Here is a 23,743-nt window from a genome sequence, read left to right on the forward strand (position 1 = left end):
CCTTCCCTCTCCTTGAACTGTCTCAACCATCCAAATACATTCCTCAAAACAAAACCCCTTCCCTGCACGGTTCTCATTCCCTTGACTCACATTCTGACCCTCAAACAAGATCTCAAAGCTAGAATAACACCCTAAGCTGTGTGGATGGCAATTGAAGAGAGCAGTGTGTGTGTGTGTGTGTGTGTGTGTGTGTGTGTGTGTATATATACACACACACACACGTTTTCCTACCTTATCAGGACCACAATGTCCTGACAAGTCGTCAGAGTATCCTGACAAGGTAGGAAAACAAGAAAACATTTTAAAACACTAATTTAGGCTTACGGGTTAGGTTTAAGTTTAGTATTAATGTTTAGGGTAAGGGATTAGGTTTAGAATAAAGGATTAGGTTTAGGGTTAGTATAATAGGATTCTGAATGGGAAAATATTCTCTCTCCAAAAAGAGAATTTACCAAAATATAAAGCTGTGTCCGCGTGAGTGTAAGAGAGATAACGTACCTGCTTCTGCAGTTGTAGGATCTTGTCATTTGAGGCCTGAGAGTTTTGGCTGATTTTCCTCATGACCTCAAGCTGCTCTTTGAGAGTGGACACTGAGAAGAAAGAGAGTACGGATGAGAGTTAAATGAAAGATCAAGTCATCTTTATTGCACATCTCCCTTTCAAAACATGACACTAAACAAACTGTATCCAGAAACATGTTTTTTTGTGCATGGGAGTTGCTCATGTGTTGCATTTAAAGTGCTGTTTACGTGCATGTTGTTATGCGATCTGCTAGTTTAAGGGAGTTAATGCGTGTAAATCCACTTAGTTCACAGCGATCCTCTGGTCACAGTTAATGGGAGGGTCTCAGAGGGTGAGTGTCTGGGTTAAGACTGCTAGTTAGCACTGCAGGGGGCGTCAGACTGGCAGACAACTAGACCAGCAGGTCAAGCTGCTCTAGTATCGGTCAGTGTGAGCACTAATAATCCAGTTGGGAAAACACCTGTTAGGGCTAGGTGCAATAACATCTGAGCCTGTTTTCATAAAGCATTTCAGAGTAGGAGCACAGACATAGGATCAACTTTCCCTTCTAGATCATAGTAACACAACATGGACAGGGAGGACCTGATCCTAGATCAGTAATCCTACTCCGAGTGAGATGCTTTATGAATACAGGGAGGAAAGATGCTACTGCAGTGGTACTAGATCTCATTCTAGATTATACTGTAGTAGCACCTACCCTGTACAAATCCCGTCACTGAGTGTACAAAACATTAGGAACACCTGCTCTTTTCATGACCGACTGACTAGTTGGATCCAGGTGAGCCCTTATTGAGGTCACCTGTTAAATCCACTTAAAATCAGTGTAGATGGGAGGAGACAAGTTAAAGAAGGATTTTTAAGTCTCGAGACAACAGACATGGATTGTGTATGGGTGCCTTTCTGAGGGTGAATGTGCAAGTGTTTATAATCAGTGTTATAAACACGTGTATAATCTAGAAGAAAAATAAACGCACACCTATTTAGGCGAGGTGCTGGCTAGCGGAGTAGAAAACTTGAAAATAAAAGTGAGCCGCACTCTAGGAGCTCAGATGCAAAAATCTATCAGATTTCGACAGAAATATGGCTGAGACGCAAAGAAAGTTCAAGGAGAGGGGCTACAAAAATGATCAGATTAATATTGCCATTGAGAAAATTCAAAACAAAACGAGACCTGACCTTTTTCAAGGTCAGTCTCGCAAAGACGCATTCTTGTGTTCTAACTACCCGCTATTTAAAGCGTTCTGAACGAATTAAGGGAATTTTTCACAAACATTGGCACATTCTAAAGTCCGATGATAGTCTCGGTAATGTGTTATCGTATTCTCGCGGGGCAGAAATCTCAGACACCAATTGGTACACTCTATTTACCACCCCAAGATAATCCTGAACAACGTCTATTTGCGCCCCTAATGGATGGAAATTACAAATGTAACGGCTGTGCTCAATGCAATGGCACTTATAAATGTAGATCCTTCAAACACCCACAAACAGGGAAATCGATCCCAATCAAAGGTGTTATTACGTGCTCCACTAAGGCAGTTATTTATCTTATAACTTGTCCTTGTGGTAAAAATGATGTGGGTAAAACAAAGCTCAAATTAAAAGTATGTATCTCAGAGCATCGTAGCACCATTAGGTGTAAAAACTTGACTTACCCAGTTGCAGCCCACTTTTTGGAGGCAGGCCACTCGATTTCGTCTTTGCTTTATATTCGCATCGAACATGTCACCCTCCCTAGGAGAGGGGTGACCTTGATAATTTATTGTTAAAACGAGAGGCTGCCTGGATCTTTAACTTAAAGACCCTTGTTCCCTTCGGTCTCAACGTAGACTTTGATCTGAAGCCATTCTTGTGATTATTGTGACTTTGCCATTGTAATTGTTTGTAAGCTTGTGTAGTCTAAAAAGGAATTTATGATCGTATGCTATCCATTTGTTGTTTGTATGCTGTTCTTTGTATGCCATTTTAATATTTGATAATTAACCAATGATATTAGGCCACTCTTGGCCATGATTACAGACACCTGTGTCTTTTGACACTATAAACGAGTCATCCCACAGTGTTAGTGATTATACCCTGATGAAGACAGCTTGGCTGTCGAAACATTGGTAATTACATTTTTGCATCTGAGCTCCTAGAGTGTGCGGCTCTCTTTTATTTTCAAATAAACACGTGTATAGACAGGTTTGGACTAAAACAGTGGGAGATTGGAGAATGAATTAAATGATAAAAAATAAAAAAAGAACTATCCTTACCCTCGTTCTCCATGTTGCGTCTCTTTTCGGCCTCCTGGTCGACCTTTCTTTGGTACTCTGTGGCTCGGTGCTGGATCATCATCTTGTCTTTCTCCAGGAGGGACATACTGGCCTCCACACCCTTCCTCACGTTGGCCTGGGAGGAGGGGAGGACGGCAAAGGAGTTAGAACTCAATATATAGAGCAATTAGGCCCTATATCATGTCTTGTTTGCTGCACTTTTGTAGACTACTGTAGATCGTGATTATGCACTTGCCCTGGTATACGTTTCAGAATACTAGATATTCACTCACCTCCTCGTCCAGCTCTTTCATGATCTTGTCGAGTTTTGTATTTGTCGTCCTAAAGGACAACAATGATTAGCACTTTTTGCTTTGCTTGATCTTTTAAAAATGGGAAAACGGATGCATTGTTCATTAAAATACACTTGTTTGTATTCAAAACCAGAATGTATTTTTTTGCTTGAAATCTGACTTGTTAGTTAAATTAAGTTGATTGACAGGTGATCGATTACTACCTGCACTTTTGCTCCATCTCATCCTTCAGCTGCATCTCACTATGTAGCTGCTCCTCTAGCTGGTAGACCCTCTTCTGCAGGTTCTCCAGCTGAGCACAGACAACGTGTAAGACAGACTGTAGAAAACATTACGCTTTGCTATACAATAAACTTGTAATCAGTTTGGCATTGCAAAGTAAAATGTTCAAGTACAATAAACCGATACTAGCGTACATTATGTAACAAAAACAACTTGCAGAGAATTTAGTATTGCAGAAAGTAGCTACTTCAGATGCAACAGAGTGTTGTTTTCATCTCTTTAAGTAGTACTCACATGGCTCTTGTCCTCCTTGGTGGAGCTGCTGCGTTTGTCAACACTCTTGGTGCTGGTGCTCCGGGAGAACCTGGGGGATAGACCACAACAACATGATCAACATTTTGTGTTACAAAGTAGGGAAAAAAAGGATGTCGTAATTTTCTTGTCAACGATCTACACAAAATACTTGTCACAGTGGAAGAAATGTTTAACATTTGTGAAGAAAATATGGAAAAATAAAAATGAATATATCTTGATTCAATGTCTGTTAGAATCAACTTTCCCAGTGATAACTGCTGTGAGTCTTTCTGGGTAAGTCTCTAAGAGCTTCGCAAACCTGGATTGTACAATATTTGCACATTCTTAGAAAATATTCTACAAGCTCTCAAGTTGGCGGTTGAGAATTGCTAGACAACCCTTTTCAAGTCTTGCTATAGTTTCAAGACGATTTAAGTCAAAACTGTAACTAGGCCACTCAGGAACAATCAATGTCGTCTTGGTACTCTACTATAGACTTGGCCTTGTGTTTTAGGTTATTGTCCTGCTGAAAAGGTGAATGTTTCCCAGTGTGTTGGAAAGCAGAATGAACCAGGTTTTCCAGCAGGATTTTGCCTGTGCTTAGCTCGATTCAGTTTATTATTTATCCTAATAAACTCCCTAGTCCTTGCCGATGACAAGCATACCCATAACATTATGCGCCACCATGCTTGAAAATATGAAGAGTAGTACTCAGTGATGTGTTGGATTTGCCCCAAACATAACTTTGTCCTAAATACAAACTTTTACAAAAACTTTTTTTCTTTGCCACATTTTTTTGCAGTTTTACTTTAGTGCCTTATCGTAAACAGGAGGCATGTTTTGGAATATTTTTATTCTGTACAGGCTTCCTTCTTCTCACTGTCATTTAATATTGTGGAGTAACTACAACGCTGTTGATCCATCCTCAGTTCTCTCCTATCACAGCCATTAAACTCATGGTGAAATCTCGGAACGGTTTCCTTCCTCTCCGGCAACTGAGTTAGGAGGACCCCTGTATCTTTGTAGTGACTTAGTGTATTAATACACCATCCAAAGTCTGATATAAACTTTATCATGCTCAAAGGGAGATTCAATGTCTGCTTTAGGTGCCCTTCTTTGCAAGGTATTGGAAAACCTTTCTGGTCTTTATGGTTGAATCTGTGTTTGTAATTCACTGCTCGACTGAGGGACCTTATAGATAATTGTATGTGTGGGATATAGAGTTGAGGTAGTCATTCAAAACTCATGTTACAAACTATTATTACACGCAGAGTAAGTCATGAACTTATTTAGGCTTGCCATAACAAAGGGGTTGAAAACTTGACTCAAGACATTTCAGCTTTTCATTTTTAATAAATTTGTAAAAATGTCTAAAAACATAATTCCTCTGCCATCATGGGTTATTGTTGGTAGGCCAGTGACACAAAATGTCAATTTAATCCCTTTTAAATTCAGGCTGTAAGAACAAAATGTGGGAAAAGTCAAGGGGTGTAAATACTTTCTGAAGGCACTGTAGTGACAACACTAGGACTACACTTCCCTGACCCACTGATGACCTGACCAAACCGTGAACACATCCCACTGGCTCAAACACGTTGTGGTTGTTATCTAGGTCAGATTACTCTCCAGTGTGAGACATTCATATGTGCATGTCTAACAAGCTCTGGGTGTAATTAGCTATATTGCTATAAAAGTTGCATTAGATTTATGAGGCTGTATAAAACAACGGCAGTACTGACGGTTCTGATGGCTCTAGCAGGTTAAGCTAGAAAGTGTCAACTAGCAGTTCACAGAATAACAGATGATTGCGCCAGCTGGTGCACCCAGACTATTTTGACTGTGGTAAGTCAGGCCTGACTATAGTATGTTGACCATGGTTAGGGCCTTGAGTTTCTCCTGAGCTGACCAGGAAGAGTCTAAGTGATGACTGACAGTGTTGACTGTAATTGGTATTTGACTGATGAGTGTTCTAGTGAAGCCTGACAGTGTTGACTGTAGTTGGTAGGCTAAGCGGACAGTGCCAACACATACTCTGCACACCGTTTCCCGACACAGATTAAGCCTAGTCCTGGACTAAAATGCAGTTCATGGAAATTCTCCAGGAAACATGATTCAAGCGCCTTATTGGTGACTGCTGTAGTAGTTGAAGCCTGGCTATGCTAACATACTTACTGGTGACTGCTATAGTAGGTGAACCCCACAAAGGGCAGCTGGTTGCCCACGAAGGCCTTCGGTATGGGGAAGGTCTCCTCGTCTCCCCGGTCCTCCTCAATTTCGTCAAAGTTACTGGTGTCGATGTCACTGCTCAGCTCAGGCACTACCGGGGCCGCCGCTGGAAATACAGATAGACAGGAGGTGGAGGAGAGAACAGAATCATGACTCACTGAAAGTGGGGAGCTATTCTCATTGTTTTGATGATTTGGTGCAGAGGCACATTGAGTTGAGAACTTGAGATCATGTTTTGGGGGAAACGCCAGTCAAACTTTGAGGCATGTACTGCACTTTGAAACTTGCAAAGTGCAAAATATAGATTCCAGTACAAGGTGATGGGAGATAAGTGTAAGCAACACAGTCTCAGGGCAGTTGGGATATGCAAGAAACCCACTTCCATTGCATACTTGTGTGTAACAAGACAAATATAAACACCCCCCAAATTATTATTACTCTACATCAGTCCCATTTCAAATCCAAATTGTATTCATCACATGTACCGAATACAACTGGTGTAGACTTTAGGTAAGATGTTCTATATTCATCATATGTTTGTAAGTTACTTCTCAACAGAATGTTTATTTTTGTATAATACTGTGGCGGGGTTGAAGTATCTGTTCTGTCAAGACTAAGTTGCTTGGGCCGGAGAGAGGGGAGAGGTCAAGCGTGTATCTCTTGGCTCTACAATGTCTGTGTGCCAGACAATGTGTCTCTGTGATCTTGTCAAGATAGGATGGATTTGATATATGCCTGTTGATATGGAGGATTTGTTTAGGTTCTGAGTTTGAGAAAATAACATAGTTTAGGAGACAAAGCTGAACGATAAATTATGCCGATGCTGTCTGGCTATGTGATTTTTTGCAATAAAGGATCTCAGTTGCAATGTGTAAGGAACTCAGAGAATTCATTGATAGACACTGAATTGATCGGAGAGTCACAGGGTTGTGATGGAACTCATATAATTAAAGATGGACTTTGTGATAACTAACTCTGACTTGTGTGTGGTTTGCTCTCATGATTTGGTAAATACAGGAAATTTCCACGACACAGTGAAAGGCTTGATTACCAACTTTCCCAACAATGCAAAGTTAAAAAATAAAACAAGTAAAATGGTAACTAACAAGAGGAAAAAAATAAAATACACAATGGAGCTACAGTGGGGCAAAAAAGTATTTAGTCAGCCACCAATTGTGCAAGTTCTCCCACTTAAAAAGATGAGAGAAGCCTGTAATTGTCATCATAGGTACACTTCAACTATGACAGACAAAATTAGAAACAAAATCCAGAAAATCACATTGTAGGATTTTTAATGAATTTATTTGCAAATTATGGTGGAAAATAAGTATTTGGTCAATAACAGTTTCTCAATACTTTGTTATATACCCTTTGTTGGCAATGACAGAGGTCTTCACAAGGTTTTCACACACTGTTCTCCATGCAGATCTCCTCTAGAGTAGTGATGTTTTGGGGCTGTTGCTGTGCAACACAGACTTTCAACTCCCTCCAAAGATTTTCTATGGGGTTGAGATCTGGAGACTGGCTAGGCCACTCCAGGATCTTGAAATGCTTCTTACGAAGCCACTCTTTCATTGCCCGGGCGGTGTGTTTGGGATCATTGTCATGCTGAAAGACCCAGCCTCGTTTCATCTTCAATGCCCTTGCTGATGGAAGGAGGTTTTCACTCAAAATCTCACGATACATTCATTCTTTCCTTTACACGGATTAGTCGTCCTGGTCCCTTTACAAAAAAAGCCCCAAAGCATGATGTTTCCACCCCCATGCTTCACAGTAGGTATGGTGTTCTTTGGATGCAACTCCGCATTCTTTGTCCTCCAAACACGATGAGTTGAGTTTTTACCAAAAAGTTATATTCTGGTTTCATCTGACCATTTGACATTCTCCCAATCTTCTTCTGGATCATCCAAATGCTCTTTAGCAAACTTCAGACGGGCCTGGACATGTACTGGCTTAAGCAGGGGGACACGTCTGGCACTGCAGGATTTGAGTCCCTGGCGGCGTAGTGTCTTACTGATGGTAGTCTTTATTACTTTGGTCCCAGCTCTCTGCAGGTCATTCACTAGGTCCCCCCGTGTGGTTCTGGGATTTTTGCTCACCGTTCTTGTGATCATTTTGACCCCACAGGGTGAGATCTTGCGTGGAGCCCCAGATCGAGGGAGATTATCAGTGGTCTTGTACGTCTTCCATTTCCTAATAATTGCTCCCACAGTTGATTTCTTCAAACCAAGCTGCTTACCTATTGCAGATTCAGTCTTCCCAGCCTGGTGCAGGTCTACAATTTTGTTTCTGGTGTCCTTTGACAGCTCTTTGGTCTTGGCCATAGTGGAGTTTGGAGTGTGACTGTTTGAGGTTGTGGACAGGTGTCTTTTATACTGATAACAAGTTCAAACAGGTGCCATTAATACAGGTAACGAGTGGAGGACAGATGAGCCTCTTAAAGAAGAAGTTACAGGTCTGTGAGAGCCAGAAATCTTGCTTGTTTGTAGGTGACCAAATACTTATTTTCCACCATAATTTGGGTGAGTGTACGTGTAGTGTGAGTGAGCATGTAGTGTGAGTGAGTGAGCGTGTAGTGTGAGTGAGTGAACGTGTAGTGTGAGTGAACGTGTAGTGTGAGTGAGTGAGTGAGTGAACGTGTAGTGTGAGTGAGTGAACGTGTAGTGTGAGTGAGTACGTGTAGTGTGAGTGAGTGTAGTGTGAGTGAAGTGTCTGTGTAGTGTGAGTGAGTGAACGTGTAGTGGGAGTGAGTGTACGTGTAGTGGGAGTGAGTGTACGTGTAGTGGGAGTGAGTGTACGTGTAGTGGGAGTGAGTGTACGTGTAGTGGGAGTGTAGTGAGTGAGGTGTAGTGTCAGTGAGTGAAGTGTAGTGTGAGTGAGTGAAGTGTGAGTGAGTAGTGTGAGTGAGTAGTGTGAGTAGTGTGAGTGAGTGTAAGTGTAGTGTGAGTGAGTAAGTGTAGTTGCTGGTGAGTGTAAGTGTAGTTGTTGGTGAGTGTAAGTGTGGTGTGAGTGAGTAAGTGTAGTGTGAGTGTAAGTGTAGTGTGTGTATAATGTCTAGGGAGTATGCATAGGGTCAGTGCAAGATAGTCAGTGCAGATAGTTTGAGTACCATTAATTGACTATTTAGCAGTCTGGGGGTTAAAGCTGTCTTGGAGCCGATGCTTTGTTACAGTGATTGGTTTGGGTGGCTGGAGTCTTAGGCAATTTTTCAGGCCTTCCTCTGACAACGCCTGATAGAGGTCCTGGATGGCAGGGAGCTCGGCCTAGGTGAGGTACTGGGCTGTCCGCACCCCCCTTTGTAGCACTTTGAGGTCAAGGGCGGTATAATTGCCATACCAAGCGGTGATCCAGCCAATCAAGATGCTCTCGATGGTGCAGTTGTGTAACTTTTTGAGGATCTGACGGCCCATGCCAAATCTTCTCAGCCTCCTGAAGGGGAAAGGAGCTGCCTTGCCGTCTTCAAGACTGTTCAGGTGTGTGTGGAACATGTGGACCAACAGCCTCTCCCTCAATGTGAGCAAGACAAAGGCTTCTTAACAGCTTCTACCCCCAAGCCATAAGACTGTTGAACAATTAATCAAATGGCTACCGGACTATTTATATTGACCCCCCCATTTGTTTTGTACACTGCTGCTACTCTCTGTTTCTTATCTATGCATAGTCACTTCACCCCTACCTACATGTACAAATTACCTCTAACCCGTACCCCCCCACATAGACACTGTACCGGTACCCCCTCCTTCTCCTATAGACCTGGCACCACACTAACTCATCTCTGCTTATGGGAATGTTCTGCTGTCAAATATGTCAGTCTATTAAACTGTCTCTTGTCAATCTAGACTACTTAGAGATAAAAATGCATCAACTACAAACACAAAGCATTCAGTCCGACAGTTGATACAGTGAGTTGACACAGTAGATATTCAGGTGCTTTTTATGCCTCAGAACAGCATCCTATTCCCTATGAGGTGTACTACTTTGCACCTTTTCCCTATGAATTGTAGGGAATAGGGATCCAATTAGTCTCCCAGCTAATCATCTAGGGGAGTATCTAAAGGAGCAGCTAGGACAGCCAGTGCTGGTGGCATGGCAGGGCATGCCAGAGCAGGGCTAGGGGCGGTGTGGCCAGGCCAAAGTGATGACTGCAGCCCTTCAGCGTATTTAATATAAACCCAGTAAAGAGCTGCAATACCCTGTGGGTTTACATTTAGCCCCCCCTCCTCTACTCTCTCCGCTGCAGGAGGAGACCACATCAACACTCACGCCAAGGTGCTGTTCAGTAGGGTACACCGCAGCAAAAAGCTTTGCAACTACTGGACATGACCCAGTACTGCTTTCCTCCCGTTCTCACCCTCAAAAATAAACCATCCAGGTTCAAATTGGTTTCAAACTGATAACACCACTAAAAGCGGAATCGTTGCAATCACTCAGTGTGTGGCCATGGGTTACTGAATGGATCTTATTCTGGAATTTCCTGAGACTGTCCGCAGTAGGTCAATGGGATAACATGTAACACTAAAAGCAGTTTGCCAACAGAGCAGTGTGTGGGGGGGGGGTTACAAACACATAGGAATCATGAAAGCGCTGCTGGTTGACCTGAACACAACTCACTCTCTCGGATGTTCTCCCATGTCCACTGGTCGTTCTTGAAGAAAGGATGCCTCTTGATCTCATCCACCCCGTTACGACCCAGTCGCACCTCCCTAGTAACAGGGAATCAGAACAAGGTGCCGTTTAGTCATTCTGCAATCCACTGATAATGTCCATTGTTATACAGAGTCTATGGCTTTGAAACAAACTCTGAACACAGGAAGTGAAAGCTTTAGACGTGATTGATAGCTCTTCAGAAGAACACAGCTTGATGTCTGACTGATTACTAAGTCTAATCAAGCCAATGAGTTCATGACACTAGTCCCTTTCCATCTACTTGTCAACTAGGGAAATCATTGGTAAAACATGAATGATTTCTCTAAACAAAACAGTATAAAATCAGGGCTTTCTGCACCACCAGTTTTTATTTCCTAACCGCGCATAAAAATAAAGTCATCATCATCCTCACCTGTCAGTCAGGAAGGCACAAATGAGGTTCTTGGCATCCTTGGAGATGTCGCTGTCTTCAGGGAAGGTCAGTGCGTTCTTGTGGTTCATGATCTTACTGTACGTCCCCACCAACGAGTCAGCGTAGAACGGTGTGTCACCTACAGACACACAAAACCACAGGCAGTGAGGTTAGCTAGTGAACCCAGCCAAGACTACATATTTTCAATGGGGGTTTGCTTAGCCTAAACCCTTAACCATTACTCTAGTCTTGAACAAAGTTTGATACCTATACCTAGCCTCTTCCTTTAGGTTGAGGCAATGTAGGGCTGGGCGATATATTAAGGTATACTGGTATGGATTTTTACAATACCGTCTATAAAAAGGTATTCTGATAGTGTTAAATAAATGAAAAGTTCTACAAACTGTCAGTTTTGTCCTAGTTCGGTTGAGTATAAAACAATCAGAATGGAGGAAGCCCATTAGAATCATTTGTTGCCATCCTAACTACTAAAAATATTTTTCTAACTTTTTTTGGTCTTTATTCTATTTAACCACACAAGTCAAGACATTAAGTAAACACGATTTGAGCAACAAGATAGTATCCTTTCCAACTTCATCTTTTCATAGTATGGATTCAAGGCGTGATGATTACACAATATGACAAAACAAGGGGAAGACGTTATGTACTACCAGAGTCAAATAAGAGAGGGAATATAGAAGACTATCCTCAATGGTATTTTTGCTGCCTGTAAATGAATGGGAATACTCTGCTTCAGAACTACAATAGGGGTTCAAATTGTATGACCAGTTTGTTTCTGATTGTAACAGCGTGAAAAAAGGTCTCTTATTGCGACTCACCGACAAGCATCTCATATAGGAAGACTCCCACGGACCACCAGTCACACTCCCGGCCATAATATCCATCTCCTCCCTGGGATTTTAGTACCTCTGGCGAAATGTAGTCTGGAGTTCCCACTGCTGTGTCGCATCGGACCATACCGTCCTGAAAGAGCATTAATCTTAAACTACTATACTTATAAACACTGCTGTGTCGCATTGTTCAAAGCGTATACGCTCTAAAATACATAAGCATTCATAGTTCAAGAAAACAAACCAATTGTAGGCCTAAGTGCTGATACAGTGCCTTCAGAAAGTATTCATACCCCTTGACTTATTCCACATTGTTGTAATTACTGCCAGAATTCAAAATTGATTAAATTGATTTCTCACCCATCTAAACACAATACCCCATAATGAGAAAGTGAAAACATGTTTTTTATTTTTTACAGAAATCTAATTTATTCACAACTCTTTGTCAATACTATGTAGGAAGTACATTTGGGGCCGATTAAAGCGTCAAGTCATCTTGGGTATCTCTCTGCATCAGCTTTGCCCATCTGGATGGAGATATTCTTCCTTGCAGATTTTCTCAAGCTCAGTTAAGTTCAATAGGGTGCGGCAGGAACAGCAATCTTCAAGTCTTTCCACAGATATTCAAATTAAATTTAAGTCTGGGCTTTAGCCAGACTCAAGGACGTTCATATTCTTGTTCTTAAGCCAGTACAGAGTTGCACTGGCTGTATGCTCGGTGTCATTGTCCTGGTCAATTGCACCCTAAAGCACGTTTGCCTGTATTTCGCACCATTCATTGTTCACTCTATCCTAACCAGTGACTGCCACCACCATGCTCCACGGTAGGGATGGTGTTAACAGGTGATGAGGTATGCCTGGTTTTCACCAGACAAAGCGGTTTCCATTCAAGCCAAAGAGTAATTTTTTTTGTATCATCAGACCACAGAATATTTTGAGTTATGATCTCAGTGTCTTTTACGTGCCTTTTTCTCAGGAGCAGCTTCCGCCTGGCCACTCTCCCATAAAGCCCAGATTGGTGAAGTGCTGCAGAGACTTTTGTCCTTCTGGCAGTTTCTCCCATCTCAGCCAAGGAACTATTTAGTTCTGTCAGATTGGTCAATGGGTTCTTGGTCACCACCCTGACCAAGGTCATTCTTGCCTGGTTGCTCAGTTTGGTTGGCCAGCTCTAGGCAGTCTGGGGAGTTCCATAATTTTTTCAATTTCCCCAATGATGGAGACCACTGTGCTCTTGGAAACGTTCAACACTCTAGAAATAGTTTTATAACCTTCCCCAGATATAAGAATTGTGATGAGGCAATCTGAGATCTACGGACAGTTCATTGGACGTCATGGTATTGTTTTTGCTTTGACATGTACTGTCAACTGGGACCTTAGACAGGTGTGTTTCTATCTAAATCATGTCCAACCAATTGAATAGGCAACAGGTGGACACTTTGTAGTGATCAACAATGATCAAAGGAAATGTGATACAGTTGATCTCAATTTGGAGTGTCATACAAAGGTCTGTGAATACTTATGTAAATTAGATAGACGCATTTCATTTTCATTAACATGTTTTCACTGTCATTATGGGTCATTGTGTGTAGATGGGTGAATAAAAATGTGGAATAAGTCCAGGGGTATGAGGACTTTCTGAAGGCACTGTATGTAAGATGAAGAATGATAAGTAAATGTGTTAAAAGTTGGAAATATTGATAAACCATCACTAAGATGAATTAAATAGAGCATTTGGAAGCAGCAAACAGTTTAAACTCTTAAACAACAGTCTACTCTACAGGGTGATAGTGTCAACTAACTTCTCATTATCAGTCACGGTGCGTTGGAAGGCTAGTGCGATAGCTACCTTGTTCATTTTCATACAGGTCCCAAAGTCTGCCAACTTCAAGTGGCCTGCTTTGTCTAGCAACATGTTATCAGGCTTCACGTCCCTGAAAGACATAAAAAGACACTTAAGGGATAATCAACAAGAGGCTATGCGTTCTCTGGATTATAATGAATGACGTGGGAGATGTCTTCCACGACGCGCTAGCGGAGTGGAACTGACCTTCAATGGAGTTGCATTAGTTTCCAGAGAACGCATAAAGCCCTAAGTTGATTGTCCCTTTAATACCATGGCGATAATTTAACACATTTGCCAGTAGAAATTTGTTCATTTTCCACTAGAAATGTGTCCAATATCCACTGAAGTAGCTAGCAAGTTGACAAGAGTGATCGTAGTTGCCTTGGTAACCAAACAAACAGACTTGCTAGTTTAACGAACCAAGCCATCAGTCCAAGCTTGCCATTATAAAATAGAATTCAACAACGGCAATAATGTTTTCAATTCGATTTTGCTTTCAACAGCAGCTCAAACACAGAACATGTAAGAATGAACTATAGCCATTGAATTCTACCGTGCAAATATACCGTGCATTATAATGAAATAATGCATGCCCTAGAATGCCCTTCAAGCCAATCAGATGGAGTATTCAACGATGCCATTGTATAAAGTAATTTCTAAAATGGGTGGTTCGAGCCCTGAATGCTGATTGGCTGACAGCCGTGGTATATCAGACCGTACACCACGGGTATGTGACAAAGCATTTATTTTTACTGCTCTAATTACATTGGTAACCAGCTTACAATAGCAATAAGGCACCTCTGGGCTTTGTGGTACATGGCCTATATACCACGACTAAGGGCTGTTGGCACTCCGCAACCCTTCAGGCCTTATTGCTTAAATAACAAACCAGCAGTTCTTGAACCTAAAACCTGATTATACAAGCAAAGCATTCTCAAACCAACTACAGTACATTAAACAAGTGATTTAAGTTCCTGTCAAGGAGGCTTTAGAAGGGTGGAGAAAACTGCCACTACAGAAAAGAGGAAGTAGAGACACTAGAGCCACCTTTACAATTGAAGAGGAGGAGTCCAGTACCAGTAACAGCAACAGTAGTACCTGTGTATGAATCCCATGGCGTGGATCCCATCCAGAGCCAGCACCACCTCGGCGGTGTAAAAGCGGGCCCACTTCTCGGGGACGTCATAGTTGCTCATCAAGTTGACCAGGTCTCCGCCGGGCATGTACTCCATCACCATGTAGAGGTAACGGTCGTCTTGGAACGCATAAAACAGCTGTGGGGGGGTTAGTGACCAAACATCATTAGGAGGAATGAAGAGGAAAGCAACAAACAAAAAATTAGCATTACAATTGCCTGAATCTCAATCACTGTGCTTCCTTACAGATTATTCCTAGTAGGCAAAGTTGAGAACGAAACTAAGGTGTCGCTATAAACAACTATGCGTTCCATACCTGCACCACCAGGGCGCTGTTAGCAAAGGCCATGATGTCCCTCTCCTCCCAGAAGAAAGCAGAGTCCGACCTCTTGATCATCTCAAACTTGCTAAGCAGCTTCATGGCATACACCTTCATCGTGGCTTTGTGTCTTACCTGGGAGAGAGGAGAGTCTCTAGTTAGGGCGAATGGCTTGCGTCAAGCCAAACCTATAGCCATATAATAATAATAATATTATACTTCTATATCTGTCTGCACTAGATGTATGAAGGGAAAGCAGACAGACAAAAGTTGATGTGATTCACGCAGGACAAATTAGCATAACCATAATGGCGATCCTCACCAACTGCACTTCTCCAAACGCCCCCCTCCCGATAACCTTGACCACCTCATAGTCCTCTGCTTTCATCCGCAGGTCCCGGATCTTACTGATGGTGTCCTTATCTAAAGAAGAGAAGTGGAGAGATGACATTAAAAGGAAACTTGTTAGAAAAGGGTAGATTAGTAAATTACTGAAGGGACTTTGTCCACCGCATCAGACAGAGAATACAAAAATAACACAACATTAAAACAGCAGAGGAAAATCTGTAATAATAACATCACTAGATATCTGAAGTACAGGTACCATTGAACTTGGATGTTACATAGACACCAGTTAACCTTGACCAGTGATCCATGCCTCAGGACTACCTGGCCTGATGACTCCTTGCTGTCCCCAGTCCACCTGACGGTGCTGCTGCTGCAGTTTCAACTGTTTTGCCTGCAGCTATGAAACGCTGACCTGTTCACCGGACGTGCTACCTGTCCCAGACCTGCTGTTTTCAACTCTCTAGAGACAGCAGGAGCGGTAGAGATACTCTGAATGATCGGCTATGAAAAGCCAACTGACATTTACTCCTGAGGTGCTGACTTGCTGCACCCTCGACAACCACTGTGATTATTATTATTTGACCCTGCTGGTCATCTATGAACATTTGAACATCTTGGCCATGTTCTGTTATAATCTCCACCCTGCACAGCCAGAAGAGGACTGGCCACCCCTCATAGCCTGGTTCCTCTCTAGGTTTCTTCCTAGGTTCTGGGCCTTTCTTGGGAGTTTTTCCTAGCCACCGTGCTTCTACATCTGCATTGCTTGCTGTTTGGAAAGAAACCTCTTTCTTTGAGCTGATGGGATTTCTCCACTGACCGCTTTACAGAGTGTGTTACAGTACTGAGAGCCTATCTGATGTAACAACTGGCTTCCCTGCCCTAGGGAAGATAGTATTCAGCCAAATTTGGTCATAGCTGAACAGGAGGGGTAGTTTTTCTATTTGCATGGTTCACAACTGGCACAAGAATGCATGGGAAAAAAAGGGGGGCTGAGTGCAGTGCATCAGAGTTCAATTGATCTAAAAAAAATAAAGCCACGGACTAGAACTATTAAAATGAGACCATTTTGAATGCAGAGTTGTTTCCCGCAGTTACGGTTTCAGGGTTTCATAACTAAAAGTACACGATCAAGTAAAGTACATGATTGAGAAGTGATTCAAAAAGTGCGATAAAAATTACATTTTTTACAAGTTTTTTTAAACATGGTTTTATTCCCACATGCTTGGACTAAAATATGGAGGGAGAAAATCAAATCACTTGTTTGTACTGTCCGCGGAGATGTTGGCTAATGTGATTGAGTGTAGCCTAGGCATATTGGCTACTGGTCTCATACAGAATATGATTAGTCCACATGTCATGGGTTAGTAGTCTAAGGAGGAGAGCACTAGCAATACAAAGAGCACAGACCCCCTGAAGGGATGACATTTGCAATCAGCCCCTTCACAAAACAGCTAGCCCATTGCCATAATGTCCTTCAAGGCCTCTCCAACACTGAAAGTACCCAGCAAGACTAACTGAACAAATAGCCTGTGATAGATGTAGCCCCAAGGCTTTACAGTAGCTCGTATTGACCGTTTATTTCCAATATGGGGAACAGTTTGTGAAGAATTGTCCTCATCTATAGTAGATGCTTTACTACCATTGTAGTCACATATAATATATAACCATATTCATAAACTAATGACATGCCAAAGTTGCAGACAGTCCTTGTGCTAAAATGCTCCAGTCATACAGACATGGTGGTCCCCCAGTCTGAGGGGGACACCATGTGGGTCACCAGCCACTCATTAAAGCCCTTTTGTTGAGGACACCGAGTAGACTGAGCTGCAGACACAATAGTGCCATGGAATGTATAGAGGCGAGGCGGTGACCCCAAAACAGCCTCCACTCTCTCCTGTCTGCCTGCGTGTGCGTGTGTTCTACAAATATGATGTAAGTGACAGAGATTCTGCACAAAGGGAGGAGGACATATGCGGGAGAGGAACCTTGTATAGGCTAGCTACTTACATCTATTCAAGAAGTTGTCGATGCTTTTGTTTTTTCTCAGGGCTGGAAAGTCAAGGTCGTACACCAACGCATCCAAGCCATCCTAGAGAGAACGAAGAGAAGCATTAATAGAAAGCATAGATTTCAAAAACTAAGACCACAACTGGGGCAAATACTCTAACCAGCTCACTACTAGCACTATGTAGCTAGCCTACAGTAGAACTAATACAGTGCCTTGCAAAAGTATTCGGCCCCCTTGAACTTTGCGACCTTTTGCCACATTTCAGGCTTCAAACATAAAGATATAAAACTGTATTTTTTTGTGAAGAATCAACAACAAGTGGGACACAATCATGAAGTGGAACGACATTTATTGGATATTTCAAACTTTTTTAACAAATCAAAAACTGAAAAATTGGGCGTGCAAAATTATTCAGCCCCTTTACTTTCAGTGCAGCAAACTCTCTCCAGAAGTTCAGTGAGGATCTCTGAATGATCCAATGTTGACCTAAATGACTAATGATGATAAATACAATCCACCTGTGTGTAATCAAGTCTCCGTATAAATGCACCTGCATTGTGATAGTCTCAGAGGTCCGTTAAAAGCGCAGAGAGCATCATGAAGAACAAGGAACACACCAGGCAGGTCCGAGATACTGTTGTGAAGAAGTTTAAAGCCGGATTTGGATACAAAAAGATTTCCCAAGCTTTAAACATCCCAAGGAGCACTGTGCAAGCGATAATATTGAAATGGAAGGAGTATCAGACCACTGCAAATCTACCAAGACCTGGCCGTCCCTCTAAACTTTCAGCTCATACAAGGAGAAGACTGATCAGAGATGCAGCCAAGAGGCCCATGATCACTCTGGATGAACTGCAGAGATCTACAGCTGAGGTGGGAGACTCTGTCCATAGGACAACAATCAGTCGTATATTGCACAAATCTGGCCTTTATTGGAAGATTGGCAAGAAGAAAGCCATTTCTTAAAGATATCCATAAAAAGTGTAGTTTAAAGTTTGCCACAAGCCACCTGGGAGACACACCAAACATGTGGAAGAAGGTGCTCTGGTCAGATGAAACCAAAATTGAACTTTTTGGCAACAATGCAAAACGTTATGTTTGGCGTAAAAGCAACACAGCTGAACACACCATCCCCACTGTCAAACATGGTGGTAGCAGCATCATGGTTTGGGCCTGCTTTTCTTCAGCAGGGACAGGGAAGATGGTTAAAATTGATGGGAAGATGGATGGAGCCAAATACAGGACCATTCTGGAAGAAAACCTGATGGAGTCTGCAAAAGACCTGAGACTGGGACGGAGATTTGTCTTCCAACAAGACAATGATCCAAAACATAAAGCAAAATCTACAATGGAATGGTTCAAAAATAAACATATCCAGGTGTTAGAATGGCCAAGTCAAAGTCCAGACCTGAATCCAATCGAGAATCTGTGGAAAGAACTGAAAACTGCTGTTCACAAATGCTCTCCATCCAACCTCACTGAGCTCGAGCTGTTTTGCAAGGAGGAATGGGAAAAAATGTCAGTCTCTCGATGTGCAAAACTGATAGAGACATACCCCAAGCGACTTACAGCTGTAATTGCAGCAAAAGGTGGCGCTACAAAGTATTAACTTAAGGGGGCTGAATAATTTTGCACGCCCAATTTTTCAGTTTTTGATTTGTTAAAAAAGTTTGAAATATCCAATAAATGTCGTTCCACTTCATGATTGTGTCCCACTTGTTGTTGATTCTTCACAAAAAAATACAGTTGTATATCTTTATGTTTGAAGCCTGAAATGTGGCAAAAGGTCGCAAAGTTCAAGGGGGCCGAATACTTTCGCAAGGCACTGTATATGGTGCAAAGCATGTTACCTGGAGGTTATAGGCTATAACCCAGCTAAAGGCCAAACCGTCACAATAAGCAACCTTGCAAGCAGTAGCCTCAAACTGGCTTAGGCAACAGTGGCCAAGGTTCAGCTAATCACAAACAAAATATCCTAATTATTTGCCACTTGTAGCTTAAACGGTTATAATGTAATTAAACCGATTAATAGCAGATCTGATGACAGGTTTAAAAGGGTTGCGTTTTATAACTTGATCCGTGTTTAGGGAAATTTGGACTCTATAAAAAAAACACCAAGTCACATTCAATTAGAGGGCTAGTGTTACACTACACACAATCACAGCAATGGTGTGGCGTCAAACATATGACTATCTGGTCTTCAACAAAACGATGGACAGAGCCTATTCAGTCATTTGGAACAGCTCATTACCATACTGCAAGATCTCAAAAAAGACCTTAGGATGATGTACATTAGAAACAAATTATCTATGGCCAGCTTAGCCACAGGCATTGGGCATCACACAGGAATTGAGACTTTATTCAACACCCAGCAGCAACTCCTCAAAACAGCAACTGAAGTAATTGAAGAACCATAAAGCCCTTCATCTGTGGGTCGTGATGATTTCCTGAACTTCTTGGGTCAGGGAGCTCTTCAATGCAAACGTGTCTGGTTGACAGAGTTCCTAACTGACACTCAACTTGGCAGGGCATATACATTTAGCACCTTAACTCAAATGGATCTAGTATGTGGAAAAGTATGTAAACGTTGCAGTGACAGACATGTCATGATGAGCTGTAGAGAGAACTAAGGTCATCCATATGATTATATTACTCCAACATGATGATTAACCCCCAATCATCGCCCAGCTGCGAACATAAGGGTCCTCCTTAGAGTCTGGGTCCTGCCCTGCTTGGGAAGAAGTGGCCGGCAGACCAGCGGGATTTAACCTAATCTTCCTTAATCCAGGATGTCTCACACACAGAGGGCAGTGGCACATCACAAAGATCGCAGTTGTAGCCAGGGCCTATATACAGGACATATATGGTTCAGTTGTATCCAGGGCCTATAACAGTACATCTATGGTTCAGTTGTATCCAGAGCCTGGCCTATAACGGTACATGTATGGTTCAGTTGTGGCCAGGGCCAGGCCTATAACAGGACATGTATGGTTCAGGTTGTATCAAGGGCCTATAACAGGACATGTATGGTTCAGTTGTAGCCAGGGCCTATAACAGGACATGTATGGTTCAGGTTGTATCCAGGGCCAGGCCTATAACGGTACATGTATGGTTCAGTTGTATCCAGGGCCAGGCCTATAACAGGACATGTATGGTTCAGTTGTATCCAGGGCCAGGCCTATAACAGGACATGTATGGTTCAGTTGTATCCAGGCCCAGGCCTATAACAGGACATGTATGGTTCAGTTGTAGCCAGGGCCAGGCCTATAACAGGACATGTATGGTTCAGTTGTAGCCAGGGCCTGGCCTATAACAGGACATGTATGGTTCAGTTGTAGCCAGGGCCTGGCCTATAACAGGACATGTATGGTTCAGTTGTAGCCAGGGCCTGGCCTATAACAGGACATGTATGGTTCAGTTGTAGCCAGGGCCTGGCCTATAACAGGACATGTATGGTTCAGTTGTAGCCAGGGCCTGGCCTATAACAGGACATGTATGGTTCAGTTGTAGCCAGGGCCTGGCCTATAACAGAACATGTATGGTTCAGTTGTAGCCAGGGCCTATAACAGGACATGTATGGTTCAATTGTAGCCAGGGCCTATAACAGGACATGTATGGTTCAGTTGTAGCCAGGGCCTGGCCTATAACAGGACGTGTATGGTTCAATTGTAGCCAGGGCCTATAACAGGACATGTATGGTTCAATTGTAGCCAGGGCCTATAACAGGACATGTATGGTTCAGTTGTAGCCAGGGCCTATAACAGGACATGTATGGTTCAATTGTAGCCAGGGCCTATAACAGGACATGTATGGTTCAGTTGTAGCCAGGGCCTATAACAGGACATGTATGGTTCAGTTGTAGCCAGGGCCTATAACAGGACATGTATGGTTCAGTTGTAGCCAGGGCCTATAACAGGACATGTATGGTTCAGTTCTAGCCAGGGTCAGGCCTATACATGGTTCCTTCCTTGGCTTCCCCACGAGTGAGAAGGAACCTTACCCTTCATTATTCTGATTGAGTAGGGCCTAGATGTAATGTCTATGACTCCTGAGCACAGGACTTTCACCTTTGTCTACCTAGTTGACTTAAACAAGCAATCTATGCAAAAACAAAACAGATGACACTTCAAGACAAAGGCCCGACCCTCCTCCTGCATCCTAATGGGTAAAAACAAAACAGATGACACTTCAATACAAAGGCCCGACCCTCCTCCTGCATCCTAATGGGTAAAAACAAAACAGATGACACTTCAAGACAAAGGCCCGACCCTCCTCCTGCATCCTAATGGGTAAAAACAAAACAGATGACACTTCAAGACAAAGGCCCGACCCTCCTCCTGCATCCTAATGGGTAAAAACAAAACAGATGACACTTCAATACAAAGGCCCGACCCTCCTCCTGCATCCTAATGGGTAAAAACAAAACAGATGACACTTCAATACAAAGGCCCGACCCTCCTCCTGCATCCTAATGGGTAAAAACAAAACAGATGACACTTCAAGACAAAGGCCCGACCCTCCTCCTGCATCCTAATGGGTAAAAACAAAACAGATGACACTTCAAGACAAAGGCCCGACCCTCCTCCTGCATCCTAATGGGTAAAAACAAAACAGATGACACTTCAAGACAAAGGCCCGACCCTCCTCCTGCATCCTAATGGGTAAAAACAAAACAGATGACACTTCAAGACAAAGGCCCGACCCTCCTCCTGCATCCTAATGGGTAAAAACAAAACAGATGACACTTCAAGACAAAGGCCCGACCCTCCTCCTGCATCCTAATGGGTAAAAACAAAACAGATGACACTTCAAGACAAAGGCCCGACCCTCCTCCTGCATCCTAATGGGTAAAAACAAAACAGATGACACTTCAAGACAAAGGCCCGACCCTCCTCCTGCATCCTAATGGGTAAAAACAAAACAGATGACACTTCAAGACAAAGGCCCGACCCTCCTCCTGCATCCTAATGGGTAAAAACAAAACAGATGACACTTCAAGACAAAGGCCCGACCCTCCTCCTGCATCCTAATGGGTAAAAACAAAACAGATGACACTTCAAGACAAAGGCCCGACCCTCCTCCTGCATCCTAATGGGTAAAAACAAAACAAAAAAAAGACATGGTGAATCAGCTGCAGCTCAGACAAGCAGATGAACCCTCTTAAGTAACTCCTCTGATGGCTATTGATGGTGTAACAGTGTTTGTGGTGGTCATGGCCTCTTTATAGTAGCAGGCATGAAGACTGAAATAACACCTCAGGGAAAGAGATGGAGGAAAGAAAACTAGATATTCAAAGAAGGGGGGCGAGAGTGTAGAGTAAAAAAAATGGGAGAGCTGGCTAGATCAGCCCACCCGTTAGTCATGGCTGAACTGAGGATAGGCATAGATTTCACAGCAGCTCTTCTAAATGGTGGGCTGAGTGTTTCATACAGAGGGGAAAATGGGGCCTTGTATGTGACCATGGTGCAGAGCAGATGAGAAAGCCTATCCCCCTCCTCCCTGCCTGCTGCAGAGAACTCTGGACGGCCGCAGTTCGCATTCCTCAACAGGACTCTACACGTCAGAGTGCTATTTTTAAGTATGTGGCCAAACAAGTTCAACGAAATGCTGAACAAAAATTGTAATTGTACAAAAGTCAAAGTGAGGCAGGCCCCTTCTTTTCAATGCCAACTGTACTGGTTCAGTTTCTTTCCCTTGGCATGATAGTATGACAACTCCACCCGTACTAGTTCAGTTTCATTATCCTTTTCACACCATCAAGCCAACTCCAACCATACTGGTTCAGTTTCCTTACCCTTTTCATGCCATCAGTACTGTTACAGATGTTTATTTTTTTCCAGCTTGATTCTAGACACTATGGTGGATGTGTAACTAAGCCAACACGGTAGAGAACTTGGCTAAGCTCAGTAGTGTGAAAAGGGTATAACAGAGAACCAGAGGTGTGTGGACCCAGCTGCCCTGGGAAGAAACGCGCTCAGGATGTTCTTATAGGCACTTTAGTATTGCCAGTGTAACAGTATAGCTTCCATCCCTCTCCTGGGCTCGAACCAGGAACACAACGACAACAGCCACCCTTGAAGCAGCGTTACCCTTTGCAGAGCAAGGGGAACAACCACTCCAAGTCTCAGAGCGAGTGATGTTTGAAGCGCTATTAGCACGCACCCCTCTAACTAGCTAGCCATTTCACATCGGTTACACCAGCCTAATCTCGGGAGTTGATAGGCTTAAAGTCATAAACAGCTGCTGGAAAACGCACAAAAGTGCTGTTTGAATGAATGATTACGAGCCTGCTGCTGCCTACCATCGCTCAGTCAGACTCCTCCATCAAATCATAGACTTAGTTATA

The 23,743-nt window shown here is 42.9% G+C and overlaps 1 protein-coding gene across 2 annotated transcripts in view; it reads right to left on the reverse strand.

The window, feature by feature from the left end:
• Positions 1 to 23,743, reverse strand: part of LOC110530503 (rho-associated protein kinase 1) — a 70,722-nt gene that overhangs the window by 18,254 nt on the left and 28,725 nt on the right. For both annotated transcript variants that reach the window (XM_021613646.2, XM_021613647.2), the window contains exons 2-15: positions 17,397 to 17,478; positions 15,364 to 15,464; positions 15,039 to 15,176; positions 14,685 to 14,860; positions 13,590 to 13,674; positions 11,732 to 11,876; positions 10,893 to 11,031; positions 10,445 to 10,536; positions 5,780 to 5,939; positions 3,608 to 3,677; positions 3,295 to 3,383; positions 3,071 to 3,119; positions 2,778 to 2,913; positions 499 to 590 (exon numbers count right to left, since the gene is read on the reverse strand). In XM_021613646.2, coding sequence (XP_021469321.2) covers positions 499 to 590; positions 2,778 to 2,913; positions 3,071 to 3,119; positions 3,295 to 3,383; positions 3,608 to 3,677; positions 5,780 to 5,939; positions 10,445 to 10,536; positions 10,893 to 11,031; positions 11,732 to 11,876; positions 13,590 to 13,674; positions 14,685 to 14,860; positions 15,039 to 15,176; positions 15,364 to 15,464; positions 17,397 to 17,478 — 1,554 coding nt within the window. The remainder of the gene's footprint in view (positions 1 to 498; positions 591 to 2,777; positions 2,914 to 3,070; positions 3,120 to 3,294; positions 3,384 to 3,607; positions 3,678 to 5,779; positions 5,940 to 10,444; positions 10,537 to 10,892; positions 11,032 to 11,731; positions 11,877 to 13,589; positions 13,675 to 14,684; positions 14,861 to 15,038; positions 15,177 to 15,363; positions 15,465 to 17,396; positions 17,479 to 23,743) is intronic.

Source organism: Oncorhynchus mykiss, chromosome 8 (assembly GCF_013265735.2).
Source record: "Oncorhynchus mykiss isolate Arlee chromosome 8, USDA_OmykA_1.1, whole genome shotgun sequence".
NCBI classification, from domain to species: Eukaryota; Metazoa; Chordata; class Actinopteri; order Salmoniformes; family Salmonidae; genus Oncorhynchus; species Oncorhynchus mykiss.